Here is a 20467-nt window from a genome sequence, read left to right on the forward strand (position 1 = left end):
CAGCTTATTATCTTCTACAAACAACAAATAAATTTAAAAGGCAAACTCAGAAATGCTTCACATATGGGATTCTGCACATCACCAGATCATTCTGTACCACGTTCAGAGCCATGAACTGGACTAACAAAGAAGACAGAGGGTTACATACTGTTGTGATGAAATTGTGTTGGTCACTACTGCAAATCATACTGCAATAGCAGCTTGGAGGTCCTGTAGTTTATAATCCTAGAGGACCAGCTGAGAAAGCTGAATATGAATTGATGCTCATGAAAATTTTAGTAACTCATGATTATAAATGCTACATAAAGGATGGTGGAGGAGGAGTTTGTGAAATCCCCCATTCATCACAAAAAAAAATAAACACTAAAAAATGGGAGATACACAGCAACTAAAGAATATGTGTGTCCTAGGTTATTCAGCATGATTATTCTCTATAGTAAGACTGTGAGTTGGAAATCATCTGTAGCGTGTTGACAATTTGCTTGAATGGTCAATACGCAAAAGAGAAGCTAAATCTAACTATCGTCCATGAGGTGGATATTCCGAGCGAAATGTCTAGAAGAATATATACCACACTGCTTGCAAATTCTGTGTAACTGGTCCTTAGCTACTGGATTAGCTACTTCCATTTTTGCAGTTTTATGTCTACATAAATATCTATATGTGTATATATATATATATCTATATGTGTATATATATATATATATATATATATATATATATATATATATATATATATATATATATATATATATATATAGCTATAGTAACCAAGAAAACAATGTACTGCAACCACCATGGTGTTGGTAATAAATGTATATATATATATATATATATATATATATATATATATATATATATATATATCAAATAACCCAAAAGCAGAGTAACACTGTAAGAAGGCACAACATCCAAACACGCAACTTCAAATATAAAACTCCTTTATTGTACAATGGTAAGCGCTTTCACGGTTGAACAAAACCGCTTCATCAGACAAGGAATGATGAAACTAAACACCTTATATACATACACAATAGAATCAATTAAAATTCCCTCCAAAACTCTTAAAGGGACATGAACAAAAATCATCCCTTGCCTAGCATCTTCATTTTCAATACGGGCTTGACAGATACAGATTCATTCAAGCCATATTGTTTATGTGCTGCAAGTCTAAAAATCCACTGTATTTCAATACTTAAAGTATTGGACATAATGGGGCCTAATCTATTAAATTTATGCATGACATGAAGGACTTGAAAAAGGAACCTATGGTCAGATCCATATTCTAATGTGTGTTTGGCCAAAGCACTATAAGTAAAAACTTTCCTAGTGCAACAGTCATGGTCCCTTATTCTTATTCTCAAAGACCGATTAGTTTTCCCCACATATAAATGGAAATGTAACACAATGAGCCACATAAATTAAATCAGTAGTGTTACAATCTGCCCAACATCTCAGTTCCCATAATTTACCAGTGGCTGGATGTTTAAAAAACCTAGCTTCATCAATGAACTCACAGAAATTACAGGAACCACACTTGTGTGTTCCTGTAGCCACTAAAGGTGCTTTGTAAAACTTAGGAGAGCACAAAAGTTGCTTCAAACTTCTTTTATTTTTAAAGACAAACTTAGGTTCATGTCCCACTATATCACTACTTTTAGAATCAACCAACAAAATTTGCTAATTGTCAAAAATCACCTTTTTTATATTGTCAACATCGCTCGAAAAAGGTAACAAAATAGCTAATCTATCCCCAGCCATGCATTTAGTATTAAAATCACCTGATACAACTTGTGCAGGTGACCTATCTAAAAAAAATGGCTTAGCTTGCCTACTATGCTCAGCCTGTACTTTATTAAAAGCTTTAGAAATCTGATATGAGGAATATCCTCTCTGTATAAAAGCATCATGTAAATATTCCATTTCATTTTTAAAATCACATTCCTTACATGATAGCCGTGACACCCTCATCCCTTGACCCACCATAATGTTTGAAAATACATGACCAGGATGCATGCTGGTACAATGGAGGAAAGAGGGAGTGTAACACGGCTTTCCATACACTTTGGTTGAAAGATTACCTTCATTCAACATAATAGAAACATCTAAAAAGTCTGTCATACTTGCAGATACATTGGATGTACATTTCAAAAAATGACTACTATTATTTAATTTTTCAAGAAAACCATTATGTTGAATGAAGGTAATTCAATTAATTAATTAATTGAAGGTATTCCTGAAAGATTTTGTTCTGTCAAGATGCTGTCTGAGTTGTCTATTGACATCCAAGGTGTGGAGTTTCCTTTCTCTCTCATTTTTAGGTTCTGGAAAAAAGACAGTGAGATGGACAGCTTGGCTGAAGAAAAAAAAACACTTGAGACATAATGGAAGGATTAGTTCTTTAAAAAACCCTATTCTTCTAAAAAATGAGATCAGGTTGATGCACAAAAAAAAAAAAAAAAAAATATATATATATATATATATATATATATATATATATATATATTTTTTTTTTTTTTATTCAGCTGCTCTTACTGTAACTGTCTTAGTTGCTCTTCTGCATGCTATCTGTTCAGCCACTCTTACTCTGCACTTATTACTCCTTGTTAGTAGCCTTCTAATTTACTGCCTTCTGCACTTGTTTTTTTAGTCATTTGTTAATTTAATTGCATTTATTTGAACTGTATTTGCCGTAGTGTTGCTACACACTCGGGTGTGCTGGCCTGCACTGCAATTTGAATTGTATTTACTGCTGTTTTAGCTACTTTTCTGTTAAAAAAAAAAATCTAAGCTTGTTTCCTGTCTTTCCTGTAACTAGTCAAGTCCAGATACAGACTTGCTGTATCCAGGACTGTTAGTAAGCTTCTGAGCCCCCCCAAGCCTTTTTGTGTTGGAGGGAAGCCTTCTAGCTTATCAGTGGGAGTGGTAAGCACTAGGTAGCTATCTACCATGGGAAGAGTGGGTTTTGGCTCTGAAATTGTAGTTCATTGGCCGTCTGGGCAGTTTTTCCATCTCTTTCTACTTTCTGTTCAAAAGCCCATTTTGCGTTTGATCCCCGCCTTTCCTATAACTAGTGTAGTCCAGGTACAGATTTGCTGTATCCAGGACTGTTGGTAAGCTTCTGAGCCCCACAAGCCCTTCTGTGTTGGAGAGAAGCCTTCTAGCTTATCAGTGGGAGTGATAAGCACTAGGTAACCTATCTACCACAGGAGGAGTGGTTTCTGGCCTGGAAATTATAGTTTATTAGCCATTTGGGAAGCTGTTCCATCTCTTTCAACCTTCTGATTTAAAAGCCTGTGTTTGCACTTGTTTCCTGCCATTTCTGTTACTAGTCTAGTCCAGGTACAGATTTGTTGTATCTAGAACTCTTTGTAAGCTTCTGAGCCCCCCAAGCCTTTCCATGTTGGAGGGAAGCCTTCTAGCTTATCAGTAAGAGTGGTAAGCATCAGGTAACCTATCTACCACAAGAGGAGTGGTCCCTGGCCCAGAAATTGTAGCTATTGGCTGTTTGAGCAGTTTTTTTCCATCTCTTTCAACTTTCTGGGTTGAAAGCCACACTTTCCTGCCTTTCCTATAACTAGCCTAGTCCGGTTACAGAGTTGCTGTATCCAGGATTGTTAGTAAGCTTCTGAGTCCCCCAAGCCATTCCGTGTTGGAGGGAAGCCTTCTAGCTTATCAGTGGGAGTGGAAAGCACTAGGTAGCCTATCCTCCATGGGAAGAGTGAGTTTTGGCCCAGAAATTGTAGTTTATTTGGCCATTTGAGCAGTTTTCCATCTCTTTCAACTTGCTGGCTTAAAAGCCTGCGTTTGTACTTGTTCCCCGCCTTTCCTGTAACTAGTCTAGTCCAGGTATAGATTTGCTGTATCCAGGACTCTTTGTAAGCTTTTGAGCCCCCCAAGCATTTCTGTGTTGGAGGGAACCTTCTAGCTTATCAGTGGGAGTGGTAAGCATTAGGTAGCCTATCTACCACAAGAGGAGTGTTTCCTGGCCCAGAAATTGTAGCTACTGGCCGTTTGGCCAGTTTTTTCCATCTCTTTCAACATTCAGGTATAAAAGCCGCACTTGCGCTTGATTCCTACCTTTCCTGTAACTAGCCTAGCCCAGATACAGAGTTGCTGTATCCAGGACTGTTGGTAAGCTTCTGAGCCCCGCAAACCTTTCTGTGTTGGAGGAAAGCCTTCTAGCTTATCAGTGGGTGTGGGAAGCACTAGGTAGCCTGTCTACCATGAGAGGTTCTTGGCCAAGAAATTGTAGTTTATTGACCATTTGGACAGTTTGTCTGTCTCTTTCAACTTTCTGGTTTAAAATACCACATCTGCACTTGTTTCCCATCTTTCCTGTAACTAACCTACTGGGTAGCACTAGAAAGCCTTAAACTGATACAAGCCTTCTAGCTTAGAAGAGAGACTTTGGAGTGATTAAGTATCAGTTTTCTGTACCTTCTTGCTGTACTTAACTGTTTTCCGCATAAACACAGATTTTCCAGCATTTATTGTGATTTAAAAGCTTGCTTTTTTCACATATTGTACTTACTTGACTGCCTGCACTTTTAAAAAGTTGTTTTTGTTTAAATAATTTGTTTAACTGTTGTAGGCTACACACTAAAGTGCGATAGCCTTTTCTGATCATTTGTAGTCGTTTTAAGTATATTTTTTTACTGTTTTTGCCTTATCTTTTCAAAAAAAAAAATTCCTTGTTTCCCGCCTTTCCAAGCTAGTATAGTCCAGTTTTCAGGCTAGTACTGAATTCATGGCTGTGATACTAGTTTCTGAATTGCCCATACCTTACTTGGATAGAAGGAAGTTTCTCTGTTCACCTGTGAGAGAGGGGAGCTTTGAGCAACCTATCTGTCCCTGGAGGAGTGGTTCCAGCCCAGAAGTTAGTAGTTTATTGGCCATTTTGGGCTAATTTCTATCTCTTTCATTTCCCTACTATAAAAACCGCGTTTGCACGTTTTTGCGTGCCGGGCAGCGCCGGTTAGCTACAGTTAAATTATTTCCGGTTCCACTAAGTCTCCTCTTCAGTTTTTCCATTGAAACTAGTCTAACTCTCAACCTAAGCACTCAAAAAGCACTTGCTCAGACCTAATAGCAATCAGTAATATACCCTGACACTGATTGCCCAGCAGGACAAGGCTCTTTATTCACCCCTCACCAACCAAGTGACTAAGCAGCTCACCCTACTATTCAGGCATGACCAAAGGGCAATTTCAGGTGTACTCTCCAATCCAGCTGGTGAATCTGGGTCTCCTGAGGCAATGTTACAACTGCCTCATGTACACAGACAACACTCTCCTCCTACCACAAAATACTAACATATGCAAGAGATGCAATTATAAAGCCAAACTGGAAGCTAAGCTGTCTCCACCTAAGACTGGAACAGACAGTCAAGAGGAGAAGGTTAACACTTGCACCACACCTCCAGCTGTACACAGACCTACTAAAACAGCACTGGCAAAAAATACACATAAATACAAAAAATCATACTCGGAGGCTCTAAATAAAAACCTGCAAAAGCATTAGAAACCTCCAAAGCAGACACCCAAACAACCTGCACCTCCCGTCACAAACCAGACAACACATAAAACACAAAATCAGTGTGCCGCACAATCACAGCCCTTAAGGCGAAATAACATACCTAACACACTAGTAACAAGTGACTCTATAGTCAGGCACACTGACATCCCACTCACTAGGCTGGCAAAGCAGAAGGTTACTGTTAGCTGCCTGTCGGGAGCCAGAATCCACCACATAACACAAGCACTCAGGTCACTCCAGAACAAGTACAAATATGACTCTGTCATTGTTCATGTTGGTGTGAATGACCTGAGACGTACCTCCCTCGACTACATGAAAAGAGACATGGAAGAGCTCTCTGATCATGTAGCCCAGGCTGGTATGACCCTGACCCTAAGTAGCATCCTGCCCTCACCAAGAATGATACCTCAGTATAAAGAAAAAATTATCAATTTCCACAATTGGCTAAGCTTCTGGTGTCATTCAAAGGGGATCCAGTGTCTGTCAGCCTGGGACAACATGCTTGACAAGTCATGTTGCTTTGCAAGAGACTGCTTGCATATGCCACCCCTAGGCTTTCGAATACTGGCCAAGGCTCTTGCTCCCCCCATAGTGCCTTTTTTAGGCAAGGCTCAAAAGTCAAACCCACCTCCATAAACAGCACAATTAATAAAAAACTGAGGGATATTCTACTCAATGCCAGGAGTTTAAATCTCAAAATGCACGTGCTCGAAGCACTCCTCAGTATGGAGAACGTCGACATCTGTGCAGTAACTGAAACCTGGTTCAAGGCTTCAGAGAGCACCCCAGCACTACCTGGCTACAACTCATACCACACGTTTCGGCCACAGAACATGGACTGAAACACAAAAGAAGGGGGTGTATCCATATTCATCAAGGATAACTACACCTCCAGGTTAGTGGCACAGAATGATACCTCTGAGATCATCCATGTGCAACTAACATCGGGCAAATCTGCAATGCAAATTGTGGCCTACTAAAGATCACCCTCCATTACCCAGGACCACCACTCCACCTTTCTGAAGACACTGGAAAACATGAAGGTCCTACCAAACACCCTGATATTGGGCGACTTCAATTACCCTACCATTCACTGGGAAACTACTCGAGTACAAACTCCCCGGCCCAGCGCTTCCTGGAATTCATCAACTCAGATGCCCTGGATCAGCTGGTAAACTCCCCTACCAGAGGTGAAAACATATTGGACCTGGTCATCACCAACATGGACAACAGGTGTTCTGCACAGAGGTGAACCCATCACTGGTTAGATTAGATTATAAATTAATCACTCTGGATGTCCACACTCCACCACCACCCCAACTAAGAAAACCACAGTAAAAAACTTTTCTAAAGCAAACTCCACCTTACTTAAGACAGAGGTGGTAAGTTTCACAGCCCCCACGCTAAAGGATAACGCTGCCCAAGATGCAGAAACCTTTACAAATGCACTCTATGACCACCTACAAGGATGCATGGATTGTGCCATCCCTAGCAAAACCAAGACTCACTCCTCTAACAGAAGGAAACCAGTTTGGTGTATCCCTGCCATAAACAGGCTATACAATAGAAGGAGGAAACTAGTTCAGAAAAATAGCAAATCCCAAGAAGGAAAGACATCCCTAATCAGTATCAGTAAGAAACTAAGGTCCCTCTTGAAATCATCCAAGGCGAACTTCGAAAGAAAAATAGCTAAGGATTCAAAAGATAACCACAAAGCCTTCTTTAGCTATGTTAAGAATCTAAGTGGCAACTCGCAGATATGCACTGAACTCATGCAAAATAGCACAAAATATACTGAACCTACTGATATTGCTAACATCCTGGCAGATAGATTCAGTGCAAACTTCACCCCCCTCTCACCTCCAAAAGGGCCCACAACAATACCGGAAAAGTGTAGTGTCCTAAAAGTCACAGACACATAGATGAAAACAGCCCTTTCAAAAGCCAAAAACACAGCATCAATGGGACCAGATGGTGTCTTAGGCTGTGTCTTGCATGAACTACAGAACGAACTAACTCCCCACCTAAACACCCTGTTCAACCTCAGCCTCTCCACAGGCTACATGCCCATAGAATGGCAGACAGCAACGGTTATTCCTCTCCACAAAGGAGGGGCCACAACTGACCCTGGTAACTATCGCCCCATAAGCCTGACTAGCCTGGTCTGCAAGGCTATGGAGCACATCATCATGAAACTCATTAACAAAGACATTGGGAACCTCCAAACACTTGACCTGACCCAGTTCGGCTTTGTTAAGGGCAGATCATGCCTTCTAAACCTGGTTGACTTCTTCGAGACAGTCACCAAGGCCATAGATGAGGGAAAGGTGGTTCACACAGCCTACCTTGACCTCGCCAAGGCTTTCAACACCATTCCCCAATTGGGTATTACAGAAAAACTCACCAGCCTGAACATAAACCCCTACGTCACAAGATGGGTTGCCAACTGGCTTACAGACAGAACTCACACGGTAAGAATAGCGGGCTCCAGGTCCGACTCTAAACCAGTCACAAGTGGTGTCTCACAAGGCTCAGTCCTGGGACCCCTACTGTTCGACATATACTTCTCAGAAGTACAGGCAAACACAGGAGGACTATGGATAACTGACTCTCCGGTTGACACGGACATCCTCCAAAAGGGCCTTACTGAGACAGACACCTGGAGTCAACATCACTGGCCTCAAGCTAAATGCCAAAAAATGCATAGTCATCCCATTTGGGAAAAACAAAACACCCATAAATTACCACATAGGTGGCAGCCCCCTTAATACAAAAGAGGCAATAAGAGATCTGGGGACCCAGGTAGATAGTAATCTCTCCTTTGACAATCATATTGGCAAAGTAGTTTGGAAATCCTTCTATGTGGCCCATTTAATTACTAAAGAGTTCACATCTAGAAATAAAGAGGTTATAGTGCCCCTCTACTCGTCACTCATTAGACCCATCATAGAGTAAAATGCCCCATTTGGGATGTACCTCACAAGACACTTCCAACAGCTGGAAAGACCACAAAAGTACCTCAATAAGAGGATTACTGGCCTCAAACATATGTCCTATGCAGCCTGACTGAAAAAGCTCCAGCTGTATTTAGTGACATATCACTTACTCGGATCTCTGCCTGACTTACAAAGCCATGTCCAACTCAGAATTGATGGACATGCTCCACCTAAAGAAATCCAAGTCACTGCGAGCCACGCGCTCTAGTGAGCTAAACCTCACCACAACAATAAATAGAACATGTTGGAGGGATAGATTCCTGCCACAGAGACTCCCCATGCTTTGGAACAAAATTCCAAACTACATCAGGCAGAGCCCCTCACTAACACTCTTCAAGAGAAACCTTGACGAGTGGATGGGTAACAGGAAAATACACCCCTGGGATCACTTCATTGGCTCTGCTTGACAGAGGATCAGTTAATTAATCAATGGGGCGGCGAAAGCTGGCATACTCTGACTAGGCTTATAAATACCCTCGGGCAGATAGCCTAGTACTACCTATGAACCTATGAACACCATAGGAGCTTGCAACTCAGATGTGCTTATAGCAGAGGGCAAAGCAATTAGGAACACAGTTTTCCTGTTAAGAACTTCAAGTCAGCCTGTTGAGCTGGTTCAAATAATTAATTAACACTTATGTAGTGTGGAATGTCACACCTCTAGCACCAGATCTACTTCAGTAGATCGAAAGTTTGGAAAACCGAAATTTGAACTGATGAGAAGAAAATGTCGCAAATTCAAAATAATGAAACTTTAACATTTCGAAACTTGCAAGAATGAAGCCCCTACTACGCATGTCTGACAACACTCAGACATTCTAAATGGAGATTGTGGAGAAAACATAACAACAGCTACTCCATTTAAACAATTTAAATTAAAAATATACCATTTTCAATGTTTTTGCAGTGGGGCAAGCCTCCCTCCACCCCCCACACCCCCTGCTAATTATATATACCAACTCCAAAACTGCAGTAAAGTGGAGAAAGGAGTACATTTTCCAGTCCTCACTGCACCACAATCTCATTCAGAAAAGTCGAAAAATATAAATTTTTACTTAAATCAACTGTTTAAATAGAGCAACTGCTGTTCTCTTTGCTCCACAATCATGGTGTAGTGAACATAGGAAAATTTACACTTTTCTCCTCTGTAATGCAATTTGAGTTGGTATATATAATTAGCAAGGGGTGTTGGGGGGTACAGCCCACCACATGGGGTGTGCGGGGCTTGCCCCCCTGCAAAAACATTGAAAACGGTATATTTTTAATTTAAATTAAGTGATTAAATGGAGCAGCTGTTGTTATGTTTTCTCCGTGATCTCCATGCCCCCCTGCAAAAACATTGAAAACGGTATATTTTTAATTTAAATTAAGTGATTAAATGGAGCAGCTGTTGTTATGTTTTCTCTGTGATCTCCATGCAAAATGTCTGTGTTGTCACACATGCACACTAGATGCTTCGTTCTTACAAATTTCTGAATGTTAAAGTTTCTGCAATTTGAATCTGTGATGCTTTTGTCTGGTAAATTAGAATTTCTGTTTTCTAAACTTTCGATTTACTGAAGTAGATCCTTAGCAGCCTATATTTGTATTCCAGAGCATTTTCTGAAAAATAAACCTAAAACGAATAAGGTAAACAAATATAAGTAATTTGTGAGCAATAAAAGCTATTAAAAGTGCACAAATACTAATGTTATCAGTAAGAAGCATTCTTTACAGTCATAACAGTCAGTATAGCCTTTCCATAAGTACAAAAGTAAATTGTAATGCATACAAACCCAGAATTATAGTTTTTCTAAACTTTCACAAACAATTTTTCTTATCTTGAAAATTATACATCCTAGACATGTTTTGTTAGAACATTTTTGTTAACCAGACATAAGCTTTCACATGACAAAAAGAAATTCCTCTATATGTGCATGTTTATTGACATATTTATAGAAATATGAAAACATATGTTTAATTGTATAATTAGCAATGCAAATAATACTGGCTATCTCTCAAGATGTGCAACTTAGAGTGCAAATATCAAAGACAGTTTTCTTCAGCAACATGTAAGGTTACACACAATATCACACAACAATTTGTAAGTCACTTGGTTCTTGAAGTATATGGAAATATTTCTTATTTTCATATTTATTAACAAACAACTAATAATATTTCAGCATAGTGTGATATAAATCAACATTGACAGTGAATTGTCTTGTCCCCTACATTGGTGTTTCACACCATACACCTCAGTAAAATGTAAATCTCTCAATTTTGAAAATATAAATATTAAGTGGCAAACAAAGCCTCATTTCCCCACTGCAGGACATCATAGACTGACAATCTTAGTGTCAATTTGTTAATAACTCATTGCCTTTTCTAATACTGCGTATTATCAGCTGGTAAGTCACTTAGTTAAAGCAGCCATTCCCAAAAAAAGGTCTGAATGCCACAAGGAGCTATGGGTGTGATCTGGAGTATATAAAAATGTGTTATAGGCATGAGTGAGATAAAGCAGACGTTATTTTTTCTAACTCAAAATTAACATTCCTAGGAAGGGCTACCTGTTTATTAGGAGGCTTATGCAACACCTTTTTCAAAAATATTTTGATATAACTCTGCATTGAAAGGGGGAATCCATAGGGATTCATTCTGAAATTGCTGACAAATAAATCTTGATTGAGGAGTAAGACAGGCCAGAGGATATTAGCTCACACAAATAATTTAAAACAAGAGAATTCCTAGCCATGAATGGGTGCTGGTTCTCTTCTTTGCACCAAATACAAAACATTTTCCAGTTATTAATATATTACTTCATCACAGTGGGCTTACTTGCCACATTTAACACCTGTTGCATGTCCTGAGAAACAAAGGTGCCTAAAAGGTATTATGAGTCTATCATCCAGGCAGTCAGGAGTAGTTGTTTGGGGTCAGGATGTGTCAAACACCCCTGGTCTTATGTGAGTAGATCCATTCTGTGATGAAGCTTCTGATAATTGCCCCAGGCCATTTTCAAAAGAAGGGAGAATCACTGTTACCTGTGCCAGAAGGGAATCACTATATTTATTGATCTTTGTGGAGTCCTTCTGAATCTTAAGAATGATTATAGATATGAATGGAAAGGGAAGAAATGCATACAGGAACATTTATGTCTATAGAAATGAAAAAACATCTGTCTTCCATGCCTTCTTCCATGGAGTTCTGGACCAGAATTTTGCCAATGGATTATAGTTAGTGCAGCCAAAAAGATCTATGTGAGATGTTCCCCACAGCTGAATCAGTTTCAGAAAGACTCCTTGATTCAATGTCCATTCATGCGGATTTGTCCTGGTCCTCCACATCTTGTCTGCCTCACAATTTTGCTCTGACAATGTGTAGGATGCCTGGAGTAAGATTGTGCTGAAAAGCTATATCCCAGGCTACCATGGCTAGGCTGCACAGATGATATAATCTAGTTTCATCTTGTTTGTTTTATACCACATCACAGTGGAGTTGTCTGTTAACACTTGCAGAGGTCCCAGGGACCATAGATGATTGAGAAAGCTGAGAGCATTTATAACTGTCAACATCTCTTTTATCTTTATGTGTATTGGTCTGTTTTTTCTGTTCCAAAGACCCTGCACTTTTATCCCTATGGACACTGTTTCCAAAGGAAAGTCTGAGGTGTCTGTTGTGACCATCTGTGATGGAGAAGAGAGGAGAGGGAGAAAGGGAGACCTAGATTCTGAGAAATGTGTCTCCAAAAAAAGCTCACTTTTCACAAAACCCAAAACTGAAATCTGAAATGCTGATGCTGTGATCATACAGATTTCTGATACCATTGTATTTTTCTCGTGTGTACTCTTGCAAGAGTATCATGAGAATCACAGATGGAAGGAGATAGAGAATCCTGAGGAATTCCCTTGCTGAGATAGTAGTCTGAATGGATTAACCCAGGATCAGATCTAGTTACCGATCTAATTTCCCTGGGGAAGAAAAGGTCTTTGAAATGAGGTGTCCAGGAGACACCCTGACAAGGGTAATGTGGAGAACAGATAATACGATCTAGACACAGAAGACCTTAAGAAACTTCTGAAATCTGGATATATAGGAATGTGATGATATGTATCTTTCAAATCTAAGTTTACTAGAAAATTCAAATGGGGACTAGAGGTTAATAAGTTGTGAAGTGGCAAAATTTTGAACTTGAGCACTGTCACAAATAGGTTCAAAAAGGAAAGATCCAGAACTGTTCTCCAAGAATCTTCTCTTCTTAATACTAGAATATATATTTATGTATACTATGGCATAGTTTTATTAGTTCCTGAACCTGCTAAACAAAACACACATGCATACATAGAAATGCACACAGAAAGAAAATGTTATGCATAAATACATGTGAATGAATACACATATATACATGCGCGCGCGCACACACACACACACACACGCACGCACACACACACACACACACACACACACACACACACATGCACAGGCGCAAACATACACGCACAGAGACAGACACACACACCCAGTATGCAAACTACACAGCGAAAGGCACACACAAACATGAATGCAATTGCATGAGCAAAAGCATATGCACACAAATATACATTACCCCAGTGCACCCACACATGCACACAATGCATTAACCAATTTCGATTTATCTGTATGTTTTCCATGCAACGGATGACATTTTTGTTGTTTTCAGTCTATATCTTAAAACTTCATCTAGATGCATGCAGTTATTCTTTGTAGCAAATGAAAAAGGTACTCAATATGCTTCATTGCATAATTATTTTATACATATTCATTTTGCTATATCTTTATGACTTTTATTCTAGCACAACAGACTCAAACTGATGTAAGAGTTAAAGCAGTGAGTGAAATGATGGAGCGAATAAAGTGTGGTGTTGTCCTTAGGTCAGCGAAGCAGGACACACAGGTACAAGTATTTGTCTTTTAAATTACATACTATGTACTGAAGCCTGTTTCTGAAATATACCAGAAGGGTTTACTTCATTATGAAATCCAGATAATATTTTATGTGATTTCTGAGCTTTCTTTCCCTGATTTCTGCATGATCATGTGATGTCTCAGGAGTGCTGGATATTGTTTTACAGACGCAGGGGGTTACAGGATCTGAATAAGTATAAGTAGTAAAACTTTCAGTATGAGTTATGGGGCCCAAAAGGAGATTATATTTCTATGCCTGTTTATTTCTTTCTTTATTTATTTTGTTTACTGAGAAAGTCCATCTGGGTATGAAACCTTATTTCTGCATAGCCCTGGGGAGAAAAGCTCCAGAGTTTCAGGTTTTAAAACAAGGCTTAAAGGACAAATTAGTTGGTACTGACATATTACAAAATAGTAGTTGAGCATAGCAGCTTTTGCAGATGCTTTCAAAATGATAATTGTCTTATCATCTTTCGCAAATGTTTTACCAAAAATAATTGACATAGCAGCTTTATAGATGTTGCTAAATTGCAAAAATAGGAACTGAAAGGGGAAGAGAAAGGCAAACCTGATGTTGCAAACAATAAGAGTATACAAAAAGAAAATTGATTGTTTGGTATACAAGATGACTGGATTTTGAGCTAGAAGGGGAAAAACAGATTCCTATTTGAAGCTCAGATTACAGAACCGACATACGAAAGTAGAGTTGGGATGCTATGCAATTTAACTTGGGGAACAGCACTGATGGAGCTAGAGTTTTATGCTTTGATGGATTCTAAAGATTGTTTTTATTTAACAGAAAGTGGGGTAGTGTTCCAGATTTTGTAAAGAGTGACTGGCAGAGTTGTTAGCTTTGGTTATTTGTAATAGGAGCTGATCTACAGAGTGTAGAGATCTTACTGGTCTGTAGAGGTGAATTATATCGGTATGGGCTGGAGTGTTTTGATGTTTGTAGATAATATGAATGGTGTGGCAGTTCAAGCCAGTACAACTATATGAGTGCTACACAGTGATGAGTCCTGTAAGGGATATTTGTAGTGAATTTGGTGATCTTGTTATAGCACTGTTCTAACTTGTGTAATTGAGTGGCCTGTAGGTTGGTAGATGTGGGTGCAGAGTAAAGGAGTATGCACAGAAGGAGGCTAACGGCAGTCTGTTTTTAGCAGAGTCAGATAGGTAAATTTTGATTCTGCATAGGAAGACAAATTTTTGATGTGCTTACTATGTCTTGAATGTGATAGCTAAATTCTAGATTTTTGTGTAAAAGAACTAGGACTGTTGTATATTGAATAAGACCAGTTTTTGTCTGGCCTGTGGATATTGTAGACAAAGTATATTTATGTTGGTCATATTGTTTAGGAGTGAAGAAAATTAACTTATATTTTTAGGACTGAGGAGCTTATTGTTGGATGGCTAATTATTTTGTAGAGTTGAAGGATTTTTGGGTTAGCTTCTGTAGAGAGTGTCAAGGTTTGGACTAGAACATATAAGTATGGAGTCATCAGCGTACTGAAATATGGAGGCATTTTTACTGGCTGAGGACAGGACATTGATAAGGATGTTAGAGTATAGGGCCAATGATGGCTTCTTGGGGGATGCCGACTGACACAGGGAGGAAAGAGAAGAACTAATTTTCTCATTTAACAGATTGTGATTTGTTTGAAAGATAACTGTCGATCCAAGCCAGGGATGATTTTCTGAGTCTGAGTTTTGTAGTAGGAAGTAGTGGGAGTCAGTATCTAAGGCTTCTGACATGTCCAGAAAGAGGATTGACCCTAGGCTACCATTGTTTTTATTTAACAGAGTTTCTGTGATGCACATGAAAACCATCTTTTTCGGTAAAAAATAGAGAGTGTTTGGTTATATGAGAGAGACAGAGAAGTTGTGTCTGAATGCATTTTTCAAGTATTTGACCAGGGAGTATAGGATAACCTAGGGATGGTAGCTGGTGAGTTTAACTGATGTACCACCTTTATGAAGTTAGAGAATATAGGATTGTGTCCAGAGTAGTCGGGCATGGGATTCTTTGCTGGATTAATTAAATAGAATAGCAACAGGATAGGCAATGACTTCTGCTAGTTTAAGGTATTCATCTGATAAGTTGTTAGGTATACGTGTAATTGGCCTCATTTTATAAGGTTTCTTTTTATGGTTAAAGTTGAGACTGGATGTAGTGAGAAATAGTGGGAGCAGTGGTTAAGTTAGACTGGAAGTTGTGTAATAGAGGAGGTAGCACATAGTAGGGAGGAGAATGATTGGATGAAATGTGTGTTGATTAAGCTGCCCATATTTTTATGAGTATTGCTATTGGATTGGTCGAATGAAGGCTGGGTGGAACAGCCGGGGTGCAGTGGTTTGTATATGATGGATAAGAACAATTTTTGGTTGTTAAGCTTTAGCTGTTAGGTTTTTGTGAATTGTTTTTGCTGTCCAGTTTGATATGATTCTTAGCATTGTTACTGGCATTCATTTCAAAGATTTGGTAAGAGATTTATTAGTAGTACAAGCCTTCCTGGCCTTGTTTCTTAGTAAAATAAGCAGTTGGGTATTTCCATTAGTCAGGGACTAGGCTTCATTTGACAGTATTTTGTTCTGTGTAAGACAAGTTAATTTAGAATATTTAAGAAAAGTTTATTAAAATCAGATATTGCTTCCTCTAGTGGGAGAGTTATTAAGTTGGACACATTACAGCATTTTAGGTTAGAAATGAAGGTGTCAATGCTGAAGATCCTTAGGGTTATTATTTTTTCTGCTGTTAGTTTCTTTTCTAATGAGAAAAATTGGTGTATAATCATGGAGCGAGACAAGTAGAGCTTCAGAGGATGACAGTTAATCTGGGTAAGAGGTAAGAATCCAGTTTATAATAGTTCCTTTGTTACTGTTTTGGTTATAATGAGTGAGGGAGGAAATTAGATTTTAAAAGGCCATAGCAGTTTGTGATCTTATAAAGCTGATCTGAAACCCCTTTTCAGTATTCTCCAATAAGCACTATATTCCTGTAGCAAATAGGGGAGTTATGTGCAGCATGCATTTGTAGCTTTGTTTACTACAAGTGTATATAAATAATAATAAAATGACTATAGTCTGTATAGTATTTTATTAAAACACACAAACTTTCTAGTGCCTCAGCAAACGTCTTCACAGGAGATCACGTATATAGGTTTAGCTGCAACAACACAGAGCCAATCAATGTTAAGGTCAGCCAGTAGCATTTCTTTTCTTTTGTGATGCTGGTTATGACCAAGTGGAAGAGGTCTTAATATTGTTCACTGGTGGTATATAGGTGGCAATAATATACAGGGATCTTTTACGGTTGAGCTTGAAAAGTGAGATGAGGACTTATACTTTGTTAAACTGGGGAGGGTTTGGCGTTAGAAACTCAATCTGAAAAGAGTTTTTATAGATAATAGCAACTCTGCCTACCTTTTTGTGTTCTATCTTGTCATCTAATGTTATAGCCATGGGACATTATTTCTTCTTTTCTTTCAGGTTTTCTCCAAGTTTCACTTAGAACAATTATATCAGTATATCAGGGTTGCATAATGTCATCCAAGCATGAAAATCAGCTATCTTATTAGTTTTGCTTCTAATATTTAGGTGAACAATATAAAGGGAGGAAGAGATGGGGTAGACCATGAGTATAGGAGTGTGGATTGGGAGTGTGTGAGTTTAGATTGACTGAAGTAAGTCAGGCCAGGATTTGGATGGATGTCCCACTTAGCAGTATATTTAGAAAGGTGTGGTGGTAGACAACTATCCATTTAATTTTTAGTTTGTTTTTTTTAGCTCTAATTTTACAAAAGAGACACTGAGATACTGCATGTCTTGCTTAAGGAAGAGCATTACAGATATGGAGCTGACATGATTATGATAAGATAGAAGGAGAGTTTGCTAGTGTGAAATGTGAACTGATAGATTTTGATGGTAGTTTTTGGTTATTTAAATATGGAAGGTTGGAAATCTTAAATGGGCTAACAGAAAGTGTGTTGGCAGGAAAAGCAGTTGTAAGTATTACATAGTGGGTTGTGATAAGAGGATGTTTAAGACTTGAATGAGTGAGGGGATGACGTTGGGGCTTAGGGTTTGGAGTGAGTCATATGTAATGTGTGGGGGCTTATGGTATTCATGGTAATTGTTTTATTGACATGGGGTTGATATAAAGGGGTTAGAGAGGTTAGCGGTAGTAGTAGTATGATGGTTGAATGTGAAGAGAAATAAGAACTACAGTTTTGGTACATTACAGGTAGAATGGACTGATGATGTCTGTCAGGAGATGTAGAGATTGTTTTGTAAGTGAAAATTTTGTAAGTGAAGCCCCATAGGCTCGCTTCACTCTGGAATAAAATCCCAGTCCAGGTTAGGCAGAGTCCCTCATTGACTCTCTTCAAGAGGAATCTTGATGAGTGGATGGGAGATCATAGGTTTACCCCGGGTATCACTTCTGTGTCACTGTTAGACAGAGGCACAGTATACTAACCTCGAAAAAGGGTATAGCAAAATTAATTTAAAATGGGTGGTGAAAGCCAAACACACTTTGGCTAGGCTTATAAATGCCTTAGGGCAGATAGCCTAGTATGACCCTATGAACCTATGAAGTGGGAAGTGCAGGGAGGTAGTGTATGGTTTGATCCTAGTTAACTGTGTGAAGATAGTAAGAGGTGGAAACAGTGTGGTTCAAATGTGAACTAAATGGGGGTGGATAGGAACTGAGGGAAGGGGAAGGGAACAGAGTAAGCCCAAACATAAGTGAGGGTGAACTCAGCAGGGCCCGTACCTGAGGCACTGTGGATGGCATTCTAGAAACAATTTGTGGGATAAAGCTTTAGTCAGTTAAACTCTTCTATAGAAATGGCTGATGGAATTTGAAAATGCCAAAACAATGCAGGGAATTCAGATCATTTTTAGCATGTATTTTTGTTTTCTTTGAGAATCAAAAGAGTACAGGTGGAAAAAGGTCAGGTACTAGTTTTACATGAACACCCAGAGTCACAAGGACCTCCTCTCCTGCAAAAGGTGTAAAAATATAAATATACTCTGAATTTGTTACTGCTAAGGTAACAAACTACATAAACATACAATGAAGGTATGGGTACCTCTTGTTTTAATTTCTTCAGGTCAGGAAAAAAACAGATGGTCAAACACACAACCAGGTTTTCAGGCCTTGTATTGTTAGCAGCAATAATTTTATTGTGGTCTCACAGGGGTATGCTACAGTCAGAGGGCAATTGATCAGTGCTTTCCTGTGGTACCCTGTGACTTGCAATCAATAGATACTTTCTGTAGACTTTATGTCTTATCTTTCCTGATCAAAAATGTGTCTGTCTGCCTTTTCAGTGGGAAAGTGCATCAAGAAGTAATGGTTGTCAGTCTGGGCAGCCACACAAGATAAATTGCTGTCACTAGTTTTCTTTCAGATCACTTATGGAGTGGTTGTCCTGATATTTGCAACTGCACTCTTCTTGGATGCAATGTTTGTACATGCATGCATGCATGTATATATGTATACATTTATTTATTTATGCATGCATTTGTTGACTGATTTAGATCAATGATCCAAGTGGATCATTTTCAGGATCAGCCCAGAGTTTACAACCAAATAAAAATAAAAAGGATAGAAGGTAATACAAGAAGTTGGCTATACTTTTTAGCATTTAATTTGAGCCCATTTTTAATATACAAAAAGTCTACAAGGGAGAGTTCATTCTAGAGGCTTTGTGTGTCATAGGATGGCTTAACAACAAACCCTTCCCCAGAATGTGCAGCAATCTCTAATCTTTGTTAGTCAGCAGCCTTGGCTTCTGCTTGGAGATCCAGGAAGGAAACATCAAAAAGGAGAGGCCTCAGAAATGAGCCCAGATGGACACCACTGGTCAGCTTTATACTTTCTGACGAGGTACCAGCAAATCACACTTTATGGGTTCTGTCTTTCCACCAATTTTATATCCATCTTACCACATATGGGTATTTTTTGAAGCATTTAGCTTAAAAGTATGGTGAATGGTGTCAAAGGCCTTGACAATAGCAAGAGACACAGCATAAACTGCATGGCCACCATCTACAGCCTCTGCAAACCTTTTTAAGAAATTTACCAGGTTAAATAGTCATTACCTACCCCACACATAGCCAAACTGCTTGGGGTCAAGTCTGATAGGATTCCTGATGACAGAGTTAATGTGGTCAGTTATGTTCCATGGATTTGAGGATAAAGATTTAATTGCATTTATTTAAACTGTATTTGCCGTAATATTGCTACACACTCGAGTGTGCTAGCCTGCACTGCAATTTGAATTTTATTTACTGCTATTTTAGCTGCTTTTCTGTAAAAAAAAAAAAATCTAAGCTTGTTTCCTGCCTTTCCTGTAACTAGTCTAGTCCAGATACAGACTTGATGTATCCTGGACTGTTAGTAAGCTTCTGAGCCCCCCAAGCCTTTCTGTGTTGGAGGGAAGCCTTCTAGCTTATCAGTGGGAGTGGTAAGCACTAGGTAGCCCAGATTGGATTTTGGCCCAGAAATTGTAGTTCATTGGCCGTTTGGGCAGTTTTTCCATCTCTTTCTACTTTCTGGTTTAAAAGCCCACGTTTGCGTTTGGTCCCCACCTTTCCTGTAATTAGTGTAGTCCAGATACAGATTTGCTGTATCCAGGACTGTTGGTAAGCTTCTGAGCCCCCCAATTCCTTCTGTGTTGGAGAGAAGCCTTCTAGATTATCAGTGGGAGTGATAAGCATTAGGTAATCTATCTACCATAGGAGGAGTGGTTTCTGGTCCAGAAATGATAGTTTATTGGCCGTTTGGGAAGCTTTTCCATCTCTTTTTACCTTCTGATTTAAAAGCCTGTGTTTGTGCTTGTTTTCTGCCTTTCCTGTTACTAGTCTAGTCCAGGTACAGATTTGCTGTATCCAGGACTCTTTGTAAGCTTCTGAGCCCCCCAAGCCTTTCCGTGTTAGAGGGAAGCCTTCTAGCTTATCAGTGGGAGTGGTAAGGATCAGGTAGCCTATCTACCACAAGAGGA

General features: G+C 39.1%; 1 protein-coding gene across 1 annotated transcript in view; it reads left to right on the top strand.

Annotated features, from left to right (window-relative positions):
* LOC122795753 (shootin-1-like) overlaps window positions 1-20467 on the top strand; it is a 944918-nt gene that overhangs the window by 772065 nt on the left and 152386 nt on the right. The window contains exon 13 of the mRNA XM_044064066.1: window positions 13346-13446. Coding sequence (XP_043920001.1) covers window positions 13346-13446 — 101 coding nt within the window. The remainder of the gene's footprint in view (window positions 1-13345; window positions 13447-20467) is intronic.

Source organism: Protopterus annectens, chromosome 2.part2, assembly GCF_019279795.1.
Source record: "Protopterus annectens isolate FY-2018-M chromosome 2.part2, PAN1.0, whole genome shotgun sequence".
Taxonomy (NCBI): Eukaryota; Metazoa; Chordata; order Ceratodontiformes; family Protopteridae; genus Protopterus; species Protopterus annectens.